Source organism: Arvicanthis niloticus, chromosome 17, assembly GCF_011762505.2.
Source record: "Arvicanthis niloticus isolate mArvNil1 chromosome 17, mArvNil1.pat.X, whole genome shotgun sequence".
In the NCBI taxonomy this organism is placed as follows: Eukaryota; Metazoa; Chordata; class Mammalia; order Rodentia; family Muridae; genus Arvicanthis; species Arvicanthis niloticus.
In genome coordinates, this window is record NC_047674.1 from 2,972,772 (window position 1) to 2,992,151 (window position 19,380).

Consider the following 19,380-nt stretch of genomic DNA (forward strand, 5'->3'; position numbering starts at 1 on the left):
GACCAGCAAACAGTTTTGGGAGAGTAAAGGAGTGCAGAGGTGGTGTTTTAGGCTTCAGTGAATAAGAAAGTATTAGTGGTGATCTAGGATTTAGGACCAATGAATGAAATGGCTTTGTTGGTAAAGGTGCTTGCCATGGAAGCCCGAGTGCCTGAGTCAGTCCCTGGAAACCCGTGGAAAGGTTGAAGGAGATACGTAATCTAACCAGGCCATGCTCTGACCCGTTCCCCATGTGCACAGTGTGGCATGCATGCCCATACACAAGCACACACACACACAGAAACAATAAATATGAAAGTTAGAAGTAGTTGATTTATCAGTAGTTGAATCATTTGGAGACAGTCTTCAGAGGGCAGTTTTTTGGTATGTGAATACCAGAACTTCAATTTCACAACACTTGCAGAGGCACAGAATGGGTGTTTTAAATAAGATGAAAAAAACCAGGAGAAGCTGACCCTTCCTGTAACTGTCACAGCCATATTTTAGAGGAAAATCCTAGGACAGCTTGAAAAAGCTTCATTACACAAGCTTTACAGTTCCTTTGATCATGTAGTCAAATTTTGAAGTGTTGTTTTCCCCCCAGAGAATACTTTATTGATTTGGTGATCTACTTGGACTTGCTGAGCGAATTTCTTCAGATCAATGATAGAAATTCTGCATACATTTTTCTGTAAGATCCAGGAAGTTTATGTAAGCAGGGCCTCAGAAGATAAACTCACTAGTGTATATCTTTTCTAAAAGTACCACTGTGGGAGATCTTCTGGGTGCTGGTCTTGTCAGCAGCCGTCAATGTTGCTCCATGCCTTCTTCTCAGCATCCTCAGGAGCTGCCAGAAACCTCTGCTCAGGTGAAGCCATATTGTTGATTCTCTTGTTGACACAAATTTCATGATGTGTCAATATAAAGCAGAGATGGCATCTGTTAAGCAGAAATTGTAACAGACTCAAGCAGGCAGTTAATAAACACACAGAGGAGAGAAGCATAGTTTCTACCCAATGTGGGTATGTGTTTTAGGAGAAAGTCTTACAGTAGCCAAAAAATGCTATTCTGGTGGGTCTTGCTTACATGTCAGAGTGTTGTTAAATAACTTTCTCTTTTTAAAAAACTTGAAAATGAGATCATAGCATGATTCCTATGACACAATGGTTAGGATTACAGTAGAGAAAGGGAAAACACAGGGCACAAAGGTTGCTCAAGGGAGTTAGGACACTGCCATATATACCCCCAACCCATAAAATTCGTAGTTTGTTTATTAGATTCATAGATAATTACAGGTTTTCATTTGGGAAAGGAGTGAGGCTGTGCATGTTTGGGCCTCAAGCCTGGCTCATTGAATTTTCACATTCTTAAGCTGTCTGTGTAAAGGGCGTATAGTCTATCAAGGCTCTTTGTAGTACACTTTCTTAACTGTGCTGGATTGTTTGACTCAGCCAGTGATAGCTTCAACCAGACCCTAGAGTGAGGGCCTCCTTTCCTTTTCAATATTTGTATTATTTCAGTTGTGCCTCTCTGTCGTACCTCAGTCCAGATCTGCCATGTGTAATGATAGTCTTGAGAGTTCTCTCATGATGAAGTAGTTCTTGGCTGTCTTCAGGAGTTCTTTATGTCTATAAATTTCTCTCCTGTTCTAGTGTGGCATAGGTGACGTTTACCCTTTGAATTAAAGCCAGACAAGGCCTTATGTATGCATCATGTGCTACTCTCTGTGTGGTGGCGCTACTTAAGTATTTAAATGTAGTAGTGGTCCTTAACTGCTGCTAAATCCCCTGGCATTGTCAGCCTTCAGAAAACAATTGGCTGCTGCATACACACTAAGTTTATCAAGATTTGCACTTGACATCTTTATTAATTTTATGTCTTAGAACTACTTTAGAGGAAACTAGAAAACAGCAATCTTTTAGTATTTTGGTTTTTGAACATTTGTTGTTAGTATTCTAGTATTATATTTTAACAAATCTGTTGCTGCTTTGATTTTGGTGCTCTGCATGGTCTGTAGTCATGTATGGCTGTAACTTACTTGCTCCAGGTACATTCTACCTAGCCAGTTTTATACGTGATACCACAACAGTCTCCTTCCAGCAACAAAGAGTGAAGGTATCTTAGGGAGGAGAGTTTACAGTTATGGAGGAGGAAACTTTAAGACGTTGCCACAGCCACATCACTGTCTTAAGTGTCCCCGACAGTGTGTCCTCTGTGTCCTTTCCAGAGCTCAGCCTTCACTCCACTTTGTAGGTGTATGTACACATGCATATATTGTAGAGGATACTCTAGATGTGTTCAAATATATGCAAAGTTACATAGTCATTTATTGCAACTTTTTGAAATATTCCGTAACAAAGCTAGTAAGTTACTGTGTAATGTATTGGGAGTGGTTAAATGTCACACAAAAAGATAAAAGGTGATTAAGGAGGGTTTGCAGTACAAATATGTAAGGAAGAAAAGCCTGCAGAATATAAAAAGGTTATTGATAGAGTTGTTCGACTTTACAGAAAGTTTCTAGAATGTGGAGATAGGTGTGCTAGGTAGAACAGCGCAGACGGTTGTCTGTAATCGTGGCTGCAGGAGCCCGTAGGAGCCTGACTCCATGCTGTGCTCATGCTGTATGGCTTGCTCACAGCCTGTGCTGTTGCCAGCTTCATTTGGCTCAGTTTCAGGAATCTTGTGACTTTTGAAAAGCAGCATTAGAGTTTGTCAGAATAATTCAGTTTGTCTGTGCAGCAGCTCAGTCCACTAATCTGCTGTTTGACTTATTTACTAAAGAGACAGGTGTTACTTTTCTTGCTGTTGTGTGCCAGGCCCCACATTGAATGAACCAGACTTGATTTTTCTGTAGTAACTACCTAGGAAAATCTGGTATATGTTTCCCTTCACATAGTTCTGGGCAATGCCAAGGAGTTTCTCCAGTACCTGGGCTCAGTCACTCCAGTCTTTCTGGAATATAGTTTAATAAAGTCTGTCACCAGTGTCCTTTTACATGAGTCAGAATGCAGAGCAGTGTTGTAGTCACCTGGTATGCGTTTCCAAAAGGTGTATATGAGGACATCCATCCACAGGGGCATCTCCTGCAATATAATAGCAGAATAAAGAATCCAAATGATAGATGATGGAGATATGCCTCAATACAGGACTAATTAAATGAACTTCCAGTTTTTGTGTTTGAGTACTATGTACTTTTTAAGTAAATAAGATAAACTATGCATACTACTGTGAAAGAGACTCCCAGATAGTGTAAGTGAAAAAGGAAAGTTTTCAAACACCATGTCAAATATATCTATTGTATAAAATCAGAAGGAAGTGAAGCAGAAGCATATCCTATGTGAGACATCATCACAGAGCATTGTGCAGGCCTTTGGGCATGGCAGTGATGGCCTCTAGCTTTGACCTTGTCCCTTTCAGTGCTCTGCTCTCTACCCCAGTGCTGGCTTCTGGTATTTCATATCATTCACTGCCAATGGAGCTTATCTCAGATTTCCAATCTCCTCACCCTCCACCCTTACTTTCATTTTAATGATCAAACATCACCAGCTGCAACGAGAAAACAAGCAAAAGTCAGCCACTGACTGGGTGATTCTATAAACACAAAAGAGTTATGCTTTCAGCGAGCATGGATAGTCACTGAGAACCACCCTTCAAAATAGGTCGTCATTAATTGTTATTTATTGTCTTGTATTTCAAAACATGATGTAAAGGTCAGGAGAGCAATGGTCAGAACCAGTTGGTCATTAACTGGTAATCATTGACCTTAAAAGGAATTGGCCTTCTGAATGCTTTTCTGCAGTTGCTAATAACTATATCTGAAGATTAGCAGTTATTTTGAGACAGTGACACATGTGCCAAGAGACATTGGCCCGATTCAGATGAAAAATTATGTTTCCAATGTGTAATTTGCAATAGCATTCATTAAAATTATGCATTCTTTTTAAAAGGAAAAAAAGTTGATTGGTAGCAGCCGTAATGCTAGGGTTAGCGTTAATGGTGCTGAAACATTCAAATTCCCTGGCTTTTAAACCTTAAAAAAACAAAACAAAACAAAACAAAAACTTGAAGAGATTATGTAGACTCCTGAGTTTGAAATAGTTCTTAAAAAATAATAAGGTCACTTGTTGTTTACATGCTTTGTAAATGTAGCAGGGAAGCCTGTGCCTCCCAACAGCCATGCGGTGCCTGCATTCACTGTTGTGTCCCTGTGGCTGGAAGAACACTGTTTCCCTGCTTCTGTGTTTTATCAGTAAAACGTGTCTAATGGTGGACCACAGCTTCTCGATAGCATGTTCATGAAACTCAGGTCACGTGTCTCTTGTTCTTGGAATTACACTGTTCCTCATGGAATCTTGTTTGGAATCTCAGGGCTATGAACCGACGCCAGAGTTGGTAACGCTTCTTAGTAAAGGTGCAGAGTTCCCTTGTCTTTCTCTTACTCTGTAAGTTCAAGTCCTGTCAGTGGTGGTAGACAAGACTTACTGTTACGTCTGCATGGTGATGCATGTAACACTGACTATCTCGCGTTTTTATGCATTAACACATCGACACAGAATAGAGCAGTACATGTGTTGTGTTTGGCCAGATCATAAGAAAGAATTTTCTTTTTACCCATTTGTCACTCTGTGATTAAAACTCCTGTGCAGAGGTGCAGCAGCCCAATGAGCTCTTGGCTGCTTCTTTATCTAAATCCCCCTCAGAGGTGTCTGGGGCAAGGGCCCAGGGCTTTGGCCATCTGCTGGTTGAAAACAGGAAGAAAATAGGAGAGGGAGATGCAGCTGCACCCCAGTAGGGCTTTGTTTTCTTATCTGTTCCATCCTGAATGGTGAATGTTGGAGTGGTTTTTAGGAAGTCTGAGGGTGGAGGTGGAGCGACTGTGCTATCCATCCGTCTGCTCTTCCTGTTGTTCCTTCTGAGTGTTCTCAGAGCCCCTTTTGTCCTTTCCTATTTGCAGAGCTTCCTTTGTTATTCTTTTCTGGCAGGTTGGCTGGCTGGCTAAGAAATTCGCTTAAGTTTTCTTTGTTAGTATACATTTTAATTTCCTATTCATTCCTGAAGTGTATTTTTTTCTAGATTTAGAATTTTGGCTTGAAAATTTAAATTGCTTTAATACTTTAAAAGCATTGCCCTACTCTCCTGTTGCTGGTAAAGATGTCTTCCGGATTATTCTTCTCATTTGCAGAGAGGGTTTGCGCCTTTCAGTGTGTTTTGGTTTGATTCTTTAGGACTTTATTAGGCGATATCATACCGAATGTTTCTGTGGATCTCTCTTTGGGAGCTTTCCTGACCTTAAATTTGCAAGTTCACATCATTTCTGAAACCAGGGGGACTTTCTTCTGTTTCTCTGAATATAGATTAGTTCCTGTATTCACTCTAGAGTTCTCATGACAGGACCGTGAACGCCCCTGATACAGCACCATGTGTATCAGGGCTGTGTTTGGTTTGGGCTTATTTTACCTATGTTTTTCAGATGGGTACGTGCTATTGTTTTATCTTAAAGTCTAGATTTTTTTTTCTTCTCGTGCCTTCATTGTTCTGTTTACAACAGTGTTTCTCAACCTGTAGGTCATGACCTCTCTGGGCTCTAATGACTCTTTCACTCTTTTCATCAGAAAACACAGATATTTACATTATGATTCATAACTAACAAAATTACAGTTATGAAATACCTGTAAAAATGATGTTATGGTTAAGGGTCTCGCATAACGTGAGGAACTGTATGAAGCAGTTGCAGCTTTAGGAAGGTTTAGAACCACTGGCTTGATTTTGGTTATTGTTTTTTTTTTTTTTTTTTTTTTTGGTGTAACATTTTCATTTGGTTCTTCTGTTAATACCCATTGCTTTGCTGACATTTATTTTTTTTGTTTCTTCAAGCATGCCTATACTTGTTTTCTGAGTATTTTATGTATTGGTGCTTTACAGGTGTTACCAGGCAAACTGAGCCCCTGTGTTACATAGGTGCTGGTGTTGAAAGGTCCGGGACTCCCCAAAAAGGGGTCCACTTAAGTCTCAGGATAACACGCACCCAAAGGACACACGAGAGACCGTCTTGCTGTAAAATACATGAGGTGGTTTATTATATCAGAGCTCTGGGCCAGCCCATATCCCCATATCTCACATAGGGGATAGAGAGACTGACCTCGTGGCTCAGGGGCATAGCGCTTATATATGGGCGGGGTAGGGAAAAATCGAACTTTCGCGCGGGTGCACAGGATTGGTTGTTTTACCTTTTTTGAACACTAGTAGGCCGTACCATGGGGCAGGGTGTCGTTCTTCCCTTGGCCAGTCAGTTTCTGGGATGTTCTTAACAGGCCTTTGTACTGTAACTCCCCCCTCCTCTGTAACTAATTAGATGGACCCAAACCTGCTGGCAGGTGCTTTTCTGCCCAAGGTCTAAGGCGAAAAATTTATACATATTTGATAAGATGGCCTTTATAATTTTTCACTCTACAGTGTCTCTGGTGTCTTCCTAGCCACACAGCCAGGTACCACAGGGCCTGCTGCTAGTTCTCTGGCTGGCCTTTCCTCAGGTAGGGTCTCTGATTGAGAGGTGCAGTTAGGCACACCGGTGAGCACAGACATGGCTTACGTCTTCTTCTCCCTCTCAGTGCTGGGACCCAATCTAGTTAGAAACTATACATGCCTTGAATCTGTGAGTTCATATTTGTGCGTCGGTCCTGTTGTATCTGAAATACGCTATTTCCTTGGAATCGTATTTCATCATTGGCTTTTATGACCGTTCTGCCTCCTTTCCCATATAAGTTCTCTGAGTCTTGACAGGAGCAGTTTGACCAAAACATTCTTTTTAAGACTGAGTGGTCCAGTCTCTCATTGTATATTGTCTAGTTATGGGTCTCAGTGTTAGTTCTCATCTACTGCATGAGGAAGCTCTTCCCATCACAGCTGAGCAGTGTTCTACCCTCTGGTGTACCAGCTTGTCATTAGGAGATTTTCATTCCCATGACTGTTTGACCTTGTTGTTTGGGGGTAAGTAGTGACTCATGGTGGGAGTTCATGGTGGAGCAGGCTGTTCATGCTTTTGGCAGGAAGGGACCAGGATTCCAATATCATGGTCAAGGCGTCCTCCTTTGATTCAACTCTTACTGTCCATCTCTTGAGGGTCTTGCTACTTCTTATTAGTACAACAGGCTGGAAATGTAAGCCTTTGAACACGTGAGCAGCTGGAGTCCCTTCTCTATGGGCATGCATGGTATTTGCTAGTTTCTAGTCTAGGTACATATTTTGAAAACATGAGGAGAAAGATGGTGTGTGTGTGTGTGTGTGTGTGTGTACAGGGAAACATGCAAGTTGTATGGCATCTTCTCTTTTCCTTGGCCCTTGTATTTAATTCCTCTTGAATTTTAATTGTTTTAATTTTGTTGTTAGAAAAAAAAATACCAAAACTTTGTGTGCAGTACAGACCTCTGTTTGAGATAGTCCCCTGATAGGTGTTGGGTTTGGATTTCAGGTGAAGGTGTTTGGTGCAGACTAGAGTAGGGGACATTCAGGCATCGAAAAGTTGGAGGCTGTAGTTGCTGTAGAATATCTATCTCATCATGACCTGGGAATAGTTCTGAGACAGGAAAAGGCATTGAGTGGCTTTGGTGTCACAGATCTGGATATTCTAGAGTCAGAGCAAATACAGCCTGTAGGACATCGACCAAAAGATGAGCATTGGGCAGGAATGAGGCGGCCCCTAGCTTCCTTATTAGGTCAGTAAACCAGGTGCCAGTGGGTCTGGGGAACCTTGGATGTGTATTATCTTCAGGGGGACAAGAATGAGCAGCTGTGTAGTACATCAAAGGCCCCCATGTCACTGGGGGGGGGGGTCTGCTCAGTTCCTGCAGTGTGCTCCCCAGTTACACGTCTGTATTCATGCACCTGAAAATGCCTTTTAATAAGAGGCTCTAACTCAATGACCGTGTTTTGCAACCTGTCTACATACATTCATATTTTTATTTTAAACTAACAAAATAATTCAGCATGGCATTGTGTTTATTAATTTTAAAGAAAAACTTTAAAGGTTTTTTCAATATATATAAACTAAAAGCAGACTTAAAACTTGTTTTTGGGCTTGAAACAATATACTTAGATTTTATGTGCACTGCTTTGTAAAAATGTTCTTTCTCCATAGTTTATTAAAAAGCTCCTTTCTTCTCTCTGTCTCTCTGTCTCTCTGTCTCTGTCTCTGTCTCTGTCTCTGTCTCTGTCTCTGTCTCTCTCTCTCTCTCTCTCTCTCTCTCAACAAAGACCAGGTGATATAAATGTGATAATATGGTACCGGTTTTTATTTAGTATTTTAGAGGCTGAATAATCTCTTAATTTCTAAAGACATTTCCAGTTTTTGTGTGATTTTTATAAGCATTGATGGAAATTATTCAGCCTTCAAGGAGAGATGAAGTTGAAAATATTTCCTGTCATGCATTTTTCCCTTGTTGTTTTTAAGTGTTTTCTGTGGCAGTTTTTTCTGGTACAGTTTGTAATCATAGCTAATTTGATGCTGAGGCAGGAGGACTTTTTGAGCTGGAGTGAGTTCTAGGCCTGCCTGGGCAAAAGATGTGAGTCTCTGCCCCAAATGAGATGTCAGAAAAGGACTGGGTGTCTGGCTTCGCTGCAGACCATTTGTCTTTCACGTGTAAGGCTCTGGTTTAAGGAGGCGGGCATTAAAACAGTCCGGTAGAGCTCTGAAGAACAAGAATCAAATGTGTACAGAAAGTCATGTCAGCACTGTGACTGTACTGTGAGGAGATGGTAATGTTCCTCCTCAGTTGTTTTCTGTGTGTGGATAGCAATGGTCATATTATGTATATCTTTTAATTTCATATCTGTTCTTCAAGTTGCATTTATTTTTGTACTTCAATAAATACTTTTAGTAAATCTTTTGGCCACATAACCATCATTAACCATGTCCTGATTGAAAGCATTGTTACTGCAAGTCAGATGGGAATGAGCACTGTGCTGTGCTAATCTCGTTGACTCTTTACTTAGCATCACTACAGCAGTCCCTAAACATCCTCCTGAGTCAGACTGTGTACAGCTCTACCTGCTGTATAAATAAACATAAAGGAATATGACCTAGTGTCATGACTGACAACCAGACAGTCAAATCCTCACTTTCCTTAATAGCGCTAATTCAGAAATGCATCTGTCAGTGTGGTGTCCACACACAGTGTTTCCCTTGCCTGCTCTGCCTGGGGTGAGTCATTCCTTCATGTTTCACTTGATGTTTATGGAGAATTGACTGTTTGGGCCCGTGCAGTTGGACTTGGTAGAACAGTCTCATAAAGAAGCTGTAAGCCTTTGCCTCTCAACCTAGAGACATGGGTATCATGAGCTTTGTCCACTCTGGGTTTCTCATGTAAAATGTGAGACGTTTGCACAGCACAGTGTTTGTTGTCAGATGAACAGAGTCAGTCTCTCTCTCTCTCTCTCTGTCTCTCTCTCTCTCTCTCTTCCCTGCGGGAGGGTGGCGAGTATGCCCTGCATGCTGGTTTGGGCTAAATGGCAGGGCTGCTCTCTCTCTCTCTCTCTCTCTCTCTCTCTCTCTCTCTCTCTCTCTCTCTCTCTCACCTTACTTAAAGTAGGTGAGATTTTATACGCTGTTTAAAATGTACGAGAGAACTTTTAGTGAGCTGTGAATGTATTTGTCTGACATGATGAAAAATGAATAACCTAATTTAAATTTTGTTTTTGATGATGGGTTTTCTTGTTTAAAGAATGTTAGCATGAATATGTAAGAAATGTTCTATATTCATATACCAGATTGTGTGTATTATTTTTAAGCAAGTGATTATTGCCTTTCATTTATGATTAAAACACAAATTATTAGGGCTTTATACCTTGGTTAGACTTTATCCATCATGGATAGCAGTTTTATCTGCTAAAATATTAAAGTCTAATCTAAATATTTTCCCAGCTCAAGAGACTCTTGAAGGTTGTGCTCCCATGGTATAACACTCAGTAGCTGCTGTCAGCCTTCTTGGGATAGGTGTGTTCTCTGCTGCCATGGAATATTGTTCACTCACATCATCCCTTCTTACACACGTAAACCGAACATGCTAGTGCAAGCCTGCCTTGCACAATTCCCTCACAAATAAGATGTACCATTTTCTTTACTACTGGGGGCCAAATCCAAAGCCTCGTCTGGGGCTTTCCCACCCTAGTATGTGTTCCAAAGGCGATACCTACAGTAGAGTGTGCTGTGCTCCAAGAAGTCATTTGTGAAGGAAATCACTAAAGTGAACTTACAATCTTGAACTCATTACAAAGTACATGCTATCTTTGTCACCTATAGTTAAAGTTGCCATTGATACTTTATTAACCAGAAGTTATATTTATAACCCCACTGCCCGGAAATATAAATTCAGCCTGAGTATGGAATAAAGAGTGGTACTCGTTAGTATTTTCACTAGTTTGGGAGAGAGTAGGCATGACATTATATCAGCTTCTTACTACATATATGTATGTGTATATATATATATATATATATATATATATATATATATGTGCATATGTATATATGTACATGTACATACTCTCCCTGAATACAATAAGGTATAAATAAATAAATAAGGTATAAATAAATAAGGTAGGAATAAGGTAGCACTGTATAATAAAATGTTCAAAGTACCATCTCCAAGGACCTAGGAAAGGGAATGAGCCTCTGCGCTGAGCAGTGGCTAAACTTTATGGAACACCTCATGTATTGTGGGCCTCTAGGTTTGTATCTCATTTTTGCACTTGTTTTTCCAGATACTGAATAACTTCTTACGGTTCCATAGTCAGTGAGAGGTAGGGCTGAATTATAACCTAGGCTGTCTGATTCTGGGTGTTTAGTCAAAGTCATATAATTTTAATTTTTTTTTGAGATAAGTAAAAGTTTGTCAGTATTTTATTTGCTCATTTATGTACTTATTCTATAAATAAAATTCTATTGTAAACTACCAGTATTTTAAGTTAATAACATAATACTATTTAAAAGGCTTTCATTCTGAGCCAGGTGGCACACTCCTTTAATCTCAGCACTCAGAAGGCAGAAGCAGACAGATCTTTGTGAATACAAGGCCAGTGTGGTCTACAAAGTGGGTTCTAGGGCAGCCAGGGCTACATAGGGAAACCCTGTCTCACCTCCTCACCCACTATTCTAAAGGCTTTCATGTGTCTCATGAGCAGTCAGCTAATGCAGAGTGGGAGAGTGGACAGGAGGATTTACAAGGACCACAAGGGAGAACCAAGCCCTGGGGAATGATGTTGGTTCCAGATAGGCTAGGGAAGCTAGGGAGAAAGGGAGGGGGGAGAGGAAAGTTTGGCATCAGAGGCCAGGGGAGGACTCAGAGATTGTAGGTGCACTATTAGGAACTGAAGCAAAGACAGCGGTGAAGTCTCAGTAACTTACACTTCTCATGGCTTCCTGTCTTCCACTGTGTAAGTTTTAGCATTCTTGTAGAAGTACTCAGTAGCCCTGCTGTAGAAGTACTCAAAACCTTTGCTTTTCCTTCAGCCTTCCTTCCTTCCGTGTTTTAGGAAGAAATACCATTTGAAGCTGGATGATGCAGAATTCAAACTGTATAGACCACATTTCACAACTTCTCATGCAATACATGGTACATCCCAACAACTAAGGTTTTAAGTTCTCTGTGTGGACGATTAATGTAACACTCAACCATGCTCCTGATTTATTTTCTTTTTTTAGCTTTTGAAATGAGTTCTCTGAATGTATCTGCTAACTTTAGTGTTTAAAAACCAAATAAAATTTGACAGAATAGCAAAAGAATCCTTTACTTTCATGTAATTGAAGCATGTCTCTGTGATGAACCACAGAATTACTTGTGGTTACTTGAGCTTTCGCTCATTCATTTCAAATGGGTCTTGTGCTTACCTAGGGATCTCATAGGCTAACATATGAGTGCACGTGTCTACTTTCATGTATTTGTAATGCCTACTGCTGTGAGTACCTCAGGGTACATTCGTAGATTATGTTTTAGAATGCCCACTTAATGAGCTGAAGTAAGAACACACCTAGAATTGTCTCGCTCCCTTGTCTCACTTAGATCCTACAGTCTTAACTTCTGGTTCACAGAATTAGCATTAGTCAAAAAACTTAGCAAACTGAATGAAAGTGGTTCAGTTATGCTCAACTTAAATATATTTTAGTAGGGACAGATATTTTAGTAGATACCCATATGTTTAGAGGTAGACCAGTATCTTCACCTTTATAATTCTTTAAGGTGGAATATATAGGCTTTTAAAATCAGCCAACCCATTGGCTCTCAGTAGAGAGACTAACAATGAAATAAGATAGGATGAATTAAAATCAGGGAAATCCAGATAAACAATCTAATTACCAAATTTTCATTGGACACTAATGAAGTTTTAAACCTTTAGAAAATAATTCACAAAATCCCAACATGACCTTTGGTAATGGTCAGTTTTTTTTTTTTTTTATTTTAGTAAATTTTAAGTGAGATTTATCAATCACTGTGTTAGATTATTTCTATTAAAATGGTATATCTCACATTAACATTATCACCAAATTAATTAGACCACTATAAAGACATAATGGAGATATTTACAGTTAAATACAGTATTTTATACATTTTTGAGAGTGTGAAATAGCACTGCCTGCAAATTAATAATGGCCAGAGTTAGAATATTAGTAGCAGTATTTTCCCCTTCGGGTATAGCATCAAGTCAATGGCTGTATGCTGACTTTATTTGGAAGCAGAGGATGAGGGACCTCCAGAGTCCTCCAGGTTATTTAAGCTGCAAAGCATGGAGAAACACTTGAAAGTTGGCTTTACTCCTACAAAATGCTCCCTAAAGAGGCCTCCCTGTGCTTTCCTGGGGAGCAGAAGGACTGGAGTTGGTCCTGTGGGCTGGAGTAGGATGAGGTAGTCACTTTGCTAATTCTTCTTCTTTAGTGTCCAGTTACCTTCAGACACATCAATGAGGAACCAAACTACTCTGGCTATTTTCTATGAAAATCATGTCCTTAGCTTTATGAAGATATTAATCGGATTCTTTGCCACCATTTCTTGGGCCACTTGGGAACAAGAAAATCAACAGTATACCTTTTCTTGGTATCAGAATGAAAAGTTTTTCAGTATAAAAGCATCAGGTGTGTATCAACACAGTGCCTCCTTCGCCAGTATTTATTCTTGGAACTTTTCTTTTACCTCACATGGGGCGTATAGCATAGAAGAGCACAGATGTGATGGTTCACATAAGCACAGGGTAGGATATTTGGTTGAAATGAAAAAATAGGGAAAAGATAGGGAGGGGCTAGATTATTCAGGGCCTTGTAAATCTCAGAAGAAATTTGGATTTTATCCTAAGACTAATTGGTGTCATTGGAAAATGCAGACATATGTGGTTTGATTTGTGTCCGTGAAAGATCACTGAGGCTTGGTCTGATGGATTGACTGGTGTCATTCGTGGCATTAGTGGCTCTAATATGTAGGCAGTTGAGGGTGTTCAGAATATGGGGGTGGCATATGTTGTATTTTATTGCATACAATAGAGAGAGCAGAGATAGCCCCAATATATACTCCAGGCCATCTTCACTGTTAATATTTAGCAATCACATCCAGTTAATAATGTTTGTTTGATTTGTTCATAGAACTTGTTTTAGATTGATTCAATGATTATAATGAAGAAACTACCAGAGCATGTATTTGGACTGATCTTGTGGGAGTAGGGTGAAGTCGGAGTCTTTCATTGGTTGTGTTCAATTTCTTATCAAGGACAAGAATTTTTATTTGTACCCTCATTGAGGACTTTGCGGAGTAACACTTTGTCAACTATATATAAATGTCTACAAAAGGTTCCACTTTTTGGAGTTAATACTTGTAGTAATTTGAATGAGGAAGACCCCCACATGCTCAGGTGTTTGATGGTGTTGCTGTCTGGGGAGATTTGGGTGATGTAGGCTTGCTGCAGAGCGAGGGTCAGTGGGTGTGGGCTTTTAGAGTTCATAGCCTCACCCCACTCCCAGTTCGTGCTTTCTGCTTCATGTTTCAGTGGAAGCTGTTACTTCTCAGTGTCCTCTATATGCTGCCATGCCTGCTGCTTGCTGCTTCTTGACCTTTGGATGGGCATTGGAACCACAAGCCAAAATAAACTCTTTCTTCCATAAGCCACAGAAAAGCAACTGGTGCAACTCCAGGTTGTTGTCCCTTCCAGATATGCACTGAGTGAATAGTCCAGACTGTAAAGCCTAACTCAGTGAATCAACCTCACCTAACTGGTGTTAATACTAACATCCAGTCTTTGCCCTCCGTGACCTAAGAAAACAGCAAGTCATCAAGTCCTAATGAAGAACAAATTGATCTCTTTATTTAGCATCAGGACATTTATATAAAAGCCCCTCCCCCACTTTTTTCCTCTTTACAGTTCTAAGCCTTTTCAGATAAAAGTGCCTTACTCAGAGTCCACTTACTGTGACCATTCTACCGAAATACAAGTGCATATTATATATATTCCAGTTTTTAAAACTAGTCAAATATACTGAATAGAGGAATCCTATACAGCTGTAACAATTCTATTAAAACACTAAGTAGATTATATATATGTATGCACACACATATATGGATAAATATCAAAAGCATTTTACTAGGGAAAGAATCACCCAAAGAGCTACTTATGATGGAATTGTAGTAATAACATTTCTGGAAAAGGCAGAGGTATAAAGACAGAAACCATGTTAGCAGTTCTTGCCAGAGCTGTGTCGTGAGACAGTGGCTGATTGCATACAGGAACAAAAGGATAAAGGAGATTGGTTATGTACTAGTATCATCTTGTTAAAGTTTTGAATTCCTTTCTTTCACCCATTGACTCCTTGGTTCTGACTGTGAATCAGAATAGAGAAAAACTAATCAGGATGGTGGTACTAGTTAATATCTCTTGAGAAATTATGTGGTTTTTTTGTGGTTATTTACTCTCATGTTTTATTCTGTGAAGTTATAGAAAGACTGAATACAGAGAAATGACTTTCCCAAAATGACCTTTTTATGTATGTGTGTAAAGGGATGGGGCATCCAGGAGGGATTTAGAGCTAGGTACTCATACTCTAGGGTCCTGGGGAAGATGAGAGCCACCTGTCCTTGTCTTCTATAATCTATACGTGGGTATGCCAGCATTTGTGTCACAGGTTACTCTCTGGTCTCCTGTTTCAGATCTGATGGCCTCTGCCATTCGAAGGTCCTTTTATTAGTCTTCCAAAACAAACCTGCACCCATCAGAATGTTTCTGTACCTCAGAGCTTCATCACTTTCCCAGGCTCTGTTGATGGCAGGGAATAGTCTCAGCTGTCTTTCTGCCTTTCCCTCCACCCCAGGTAAAAGAGAAAGGCCTACCCGCAGAATTTTGAATTTCTTTCCTTGTCCCTACAAGCTCAGGTCCTGTTACCTGGGTTCTCCTGTGTTCTTTATTTGTCATCTGAGTTTCTCTTCCTTTCCACCCTTCTTGGAAAAAGATTTGATGCTCGTCTGAGACTGAGCTGGGTATTTAACTTACTGACCATGTACTTAACCTCTGTAACCTTTAGTTTTGGCTTTTAATTAAAGATTATGTTTCATTGATGCTTTCAGCGATTTCCGTGCCTTATGTGGTCCATGTTAACATAATGTATTTAGAAAGCTGAGTGTAAGACAGGTCCATTTTTAATTTATCAGTGGTACCCTTATTCTTAATATGCTTAAGCATACTTTACTTTTGAAGGCAGAATTAATCTTTTATCAGACCTACCATCAGTGCTTTGGATTTCATTACTTTAGGGAAATGTTCTGTGATTGTTTTAGAGTTAATGCTATCCACGTACTTCTGTTTCCCATTGTCTGTAAAGCATAAAGAAGATACAAATAAAAGTCACACATACAAAACTAATGCAAAAACAATGGATGTCATTGCTGCTTGTAATCTAACAAAAGTGATTTGATTTTGGATGTAGAAATAAATTCAAAAGCAATCATGTGGTAACTAACGTGTGTTTGTGTTTAAGTTGAACCTTTGTGAAATCATTGTCTTAGGGTTTCCATTGTTGTGAAGAGACTCCACTACGAAGGCAACTCTTATAAAGACAAACTTTAACTGGGGCTGGCATAACGTTTCAGAGGTTTAGTCTGTTACCATCATGGCAGGAAGCATGGCAGCATGCAGACAGACATAGGGCTGGAGAGGTAGCTGAGAGTTTTATATCTGGATCAACAGGAATCAGGAAGAGAATGCCACACTGGACATGGCTTGAGCATCTGAGCCCTCAAAGCCCACCCCCTAGTGAAACACTTCCTCTGACAAAGCCACACCCACCCAACAAGGCCATAGTGTTACTCCCTATGGGTTAAGCATTCAAATAGGTGAGCCTGTGGGGGCCATGCCTAGTGAAACCATCATAGCCATAAAGAGAAGTTTCACACAATTACAGACAGGTAACTTATATATGCAGAGGATGTTTTGGAGATGATTGAGACCGAAATGGAGTTTCATTCTGCCTTTTATTTTTAAAGCAAAGCTAGTTAGAAGTATCTAAAACCAATACTTTCAGTCCTTTGAATTGCTAGGGCCTCTGATGTTTGAATGACTTGAGAGTAACTTGGAGGCTATCGAAAGTATAGATCCTAGGGCCCCATCACATTTACTCTTTGGTTTGTAATAATCTTCTCAGATGATGTCAGTATGCATTGCATTGGGTTTCTCTAGAGAGATAAATTCTTAGGAGATTTTCCTCTTTTCTATCAAGATTTCTTATAGGGAGTTGACTTATATGATTCAGAGACTGAGAAGTTTCAAGATCTGTAGCTGGCAACTCGGGGACCCAAGAGAGTATACAGCACAGTGAAAGTCTGAATCTGAAAGCAGGCATGGGTTCCCAGCTGGAGACAGTAATCTAAGGAGAGGACTGCAGGAATGAATATGTAGAATTACATATTAATGATGCTGCCCTGCTTTATAAATATATTTCTAATCACTAAGCTGAACCCTTAAAGGATGAAGTTTATAGCATGTAAATAGTGTCAATAAAAACATGAAGAAGAGAGAGGTGGGGACAGAGGACAAGAAGTGGAGTAGCTTATGGTGGTATGTCTTTTTGGATCTGTAAAGAAGTATGACAGCATGGGGTCTAGAGGGTGTGAGGCCGGGGAATTCGTTCTTAGTTACACGGGTGCTATTGAAGCATGTTGGTGCTGATCAGATGACCCACTGGAAAGGGAAAGATTAATGAAGCTCCTGTGGAACAGGCTTTTGCAAGTGTCAAATCACAGTTCACTGTGAGTTCACCTCAAGTAACGTTCTTCATGTTTTTCCCTAGGTGACAGATCAGTCAGTGAAGGCATTTGCGGAGCACTGCCCTGAACTTCAGTATGTTGGCTTCATGGGTTGTTCAGTTACTTCCAAAGGAGTCATTCACCTAACCAAGGTAAGGCCCATAGCCCCACTCTCCTGATGTTTCTGAGAATCATGAAGGTGACAGGCCACGATGGCGTGGTTGCCACCATCAGCCCTCCTCCCATTTCTAGGAGGGCTCTACAAGATGGATCTGTATCCTAAGAAGTCAGTATATAGCTCAGGCAGTCCTTGAACTTGTGGTCTGCCTGCATTCACCATTGATTAGGAGGAATCACAGACCTGTCGCACTCCGTTTAGTTCATAATTTGTCTTGAAGCGGGACTTGTTGAATTCATGGGTTATGGATCAGCCAAGCTCAAGTGAGTGGCTGGGTTAACGGCTGTCTTCCATTTGTGCCTGGATTTCTGATATTGCCAAATGTAGTTGATGCAAAGCAGTTCCATAACTACAGAAGTGTGCTAGTATTTATAAAGCAAAACCCAGTTTTAGAAAACTGCCTACTTACCTTTTCTGAAGTGGAATCCTCATTTTAAAATGAAGCATGTGCTTTACATTTCATTGCTAATACTTATAAAACGATGCACTAAAGAAACTGATGTTGGAGGCTGGAGAGATGGCTCAGCTGTTAAGAGCAGGGACTGCTCTTCCAGAGGTCCTGAGTTCAATTCCCAGTGACCACAGGGTGGCTCACAACCATCTGTAATTGGATCCAGCGCCCTCTTCTGGTGGGTCTGAAGAGAGCAACCATAAATTAAAAAGAAACTGATACCACTTACCTTTTACTTTAAAGCATTGCATGTAAATGATACTTTGGATGCCAGCTACTTTTCTGTCACTGTATCCAGGAGCATTTGTTTAAGAAAACCAATTATGTATGACTAATCCGAATATATAAGATAATTGGAGAGTGTATGGCACAAATGTGTGCCTTCAAGCTCAGAGTTCACTAACGACCAGACGTACATTTTATAAGTGATGAAGGTTCCATCTTTTTCGCAGTGCTGTTTCATTTCTGTTCCGCAACATAGCTCCAAGATAGTTAGGGTCTAATTCTTACATCTACGTGGTAGAAAAGCAGACTACTATAATATTAATCTGTATACCCTCTGACTTATGTACTTTATAGATTTTAACTCTTATCATATTGTACTTATAAAACGAGAGCTGGTGTCACCTTTGTGACTGAACAGCAGACTAGCCCTGTCCTTCACCTTTCTCACAATGACTACAGAACAGCAGCATGGCAATACAATGCTGAAATAAATAGGATGATCACAGCTCTCTTTATGCCTGATCTGTTTGAGTCTCTTCAAGGCTACAGCTTAGTGAGGAACTTTTCTTTCCTTCCAGTCAAAAGAACAAATGTTACTGCATTACATAAGACTGTGGTGGTCGTGGGGGTGCAGAGAGTAGGTGCCTGAGCTCCTTTGTCAACTTCATTTTGTTCCTTGGCTCTGTCACTTACTAAGTGAGCAAATTATGTTTTCATTTTCTTAGCTAAGGCAGTAGATGGCAAATGCTCCCCTAAGTCTTGAGATCACAGTAAGAATAAAGTGCGCAATCACTTTTACTATTAAAATAGATTCTTCACTATGCAAATGGCTAGAAAATTAGTGCAAACTTTGGCTTAAGAAAGTCATATCGCTTTTCTTGTTTAGTGTATCCTGAAGGGAGCCTGTGGTTAGATTGTGTCTGAAATGACTGGTCAGACTTAATTGTATTCAGAGGATCAGAGCCTAAAGCTAGAGAAAAAGATGGGTATCAATTATCGATATGTCAGAACATCTTAGTATAACCAAGACCATATGTGAGCACATATTTTTATTCATTCCCTCCAACCCTGGCCTGACAGTCTTGGAAGATGAGTATTTTCCTAGTCCTTTCTAATGCTGTGTGGAGTAGAAATGCCATGGAATGAACAGATTGTTCACAACTGTTGTAGTGACCATATGTGGGATTTTTATGATCACTCAAAATTGTACTCGTTAAAGACAAAGCAGGATTACCAGATAACTGCGCTTCCCTGAGTGTTTGTGATGGCCTCAAATTCTGGAATAT

The 19,380-nt window shown here is 40.1% G+C and overlaps 1 protein-coding gene across 5 annotated transcripts in view; it reads left to right on the forward strand.

Moving 5' to 3' along the window:
• The window catches only part of Fbxl17 (F-box and leucine rich repeat protein 17), a 421,711-nt gene that overhangs the window by 96,524 nt on the left and 305,807 nt on the right, over positions 1-19,380 (forward strand). For all 5 annotated transcript variants that reach the window (XM_076914670.1, XM_076914671.1, XM_076914669.1 and 2 more), the window contains one exon: positions 17,285-17,392. In XM_076914670.1, coding sequence (XP_076770785.1) covers positions 17,285-17,392 — 108 coding nt within the window. The remainder of the gene's footprint in view (positions 1-17,284; positions 17,393-19,380) is intronic.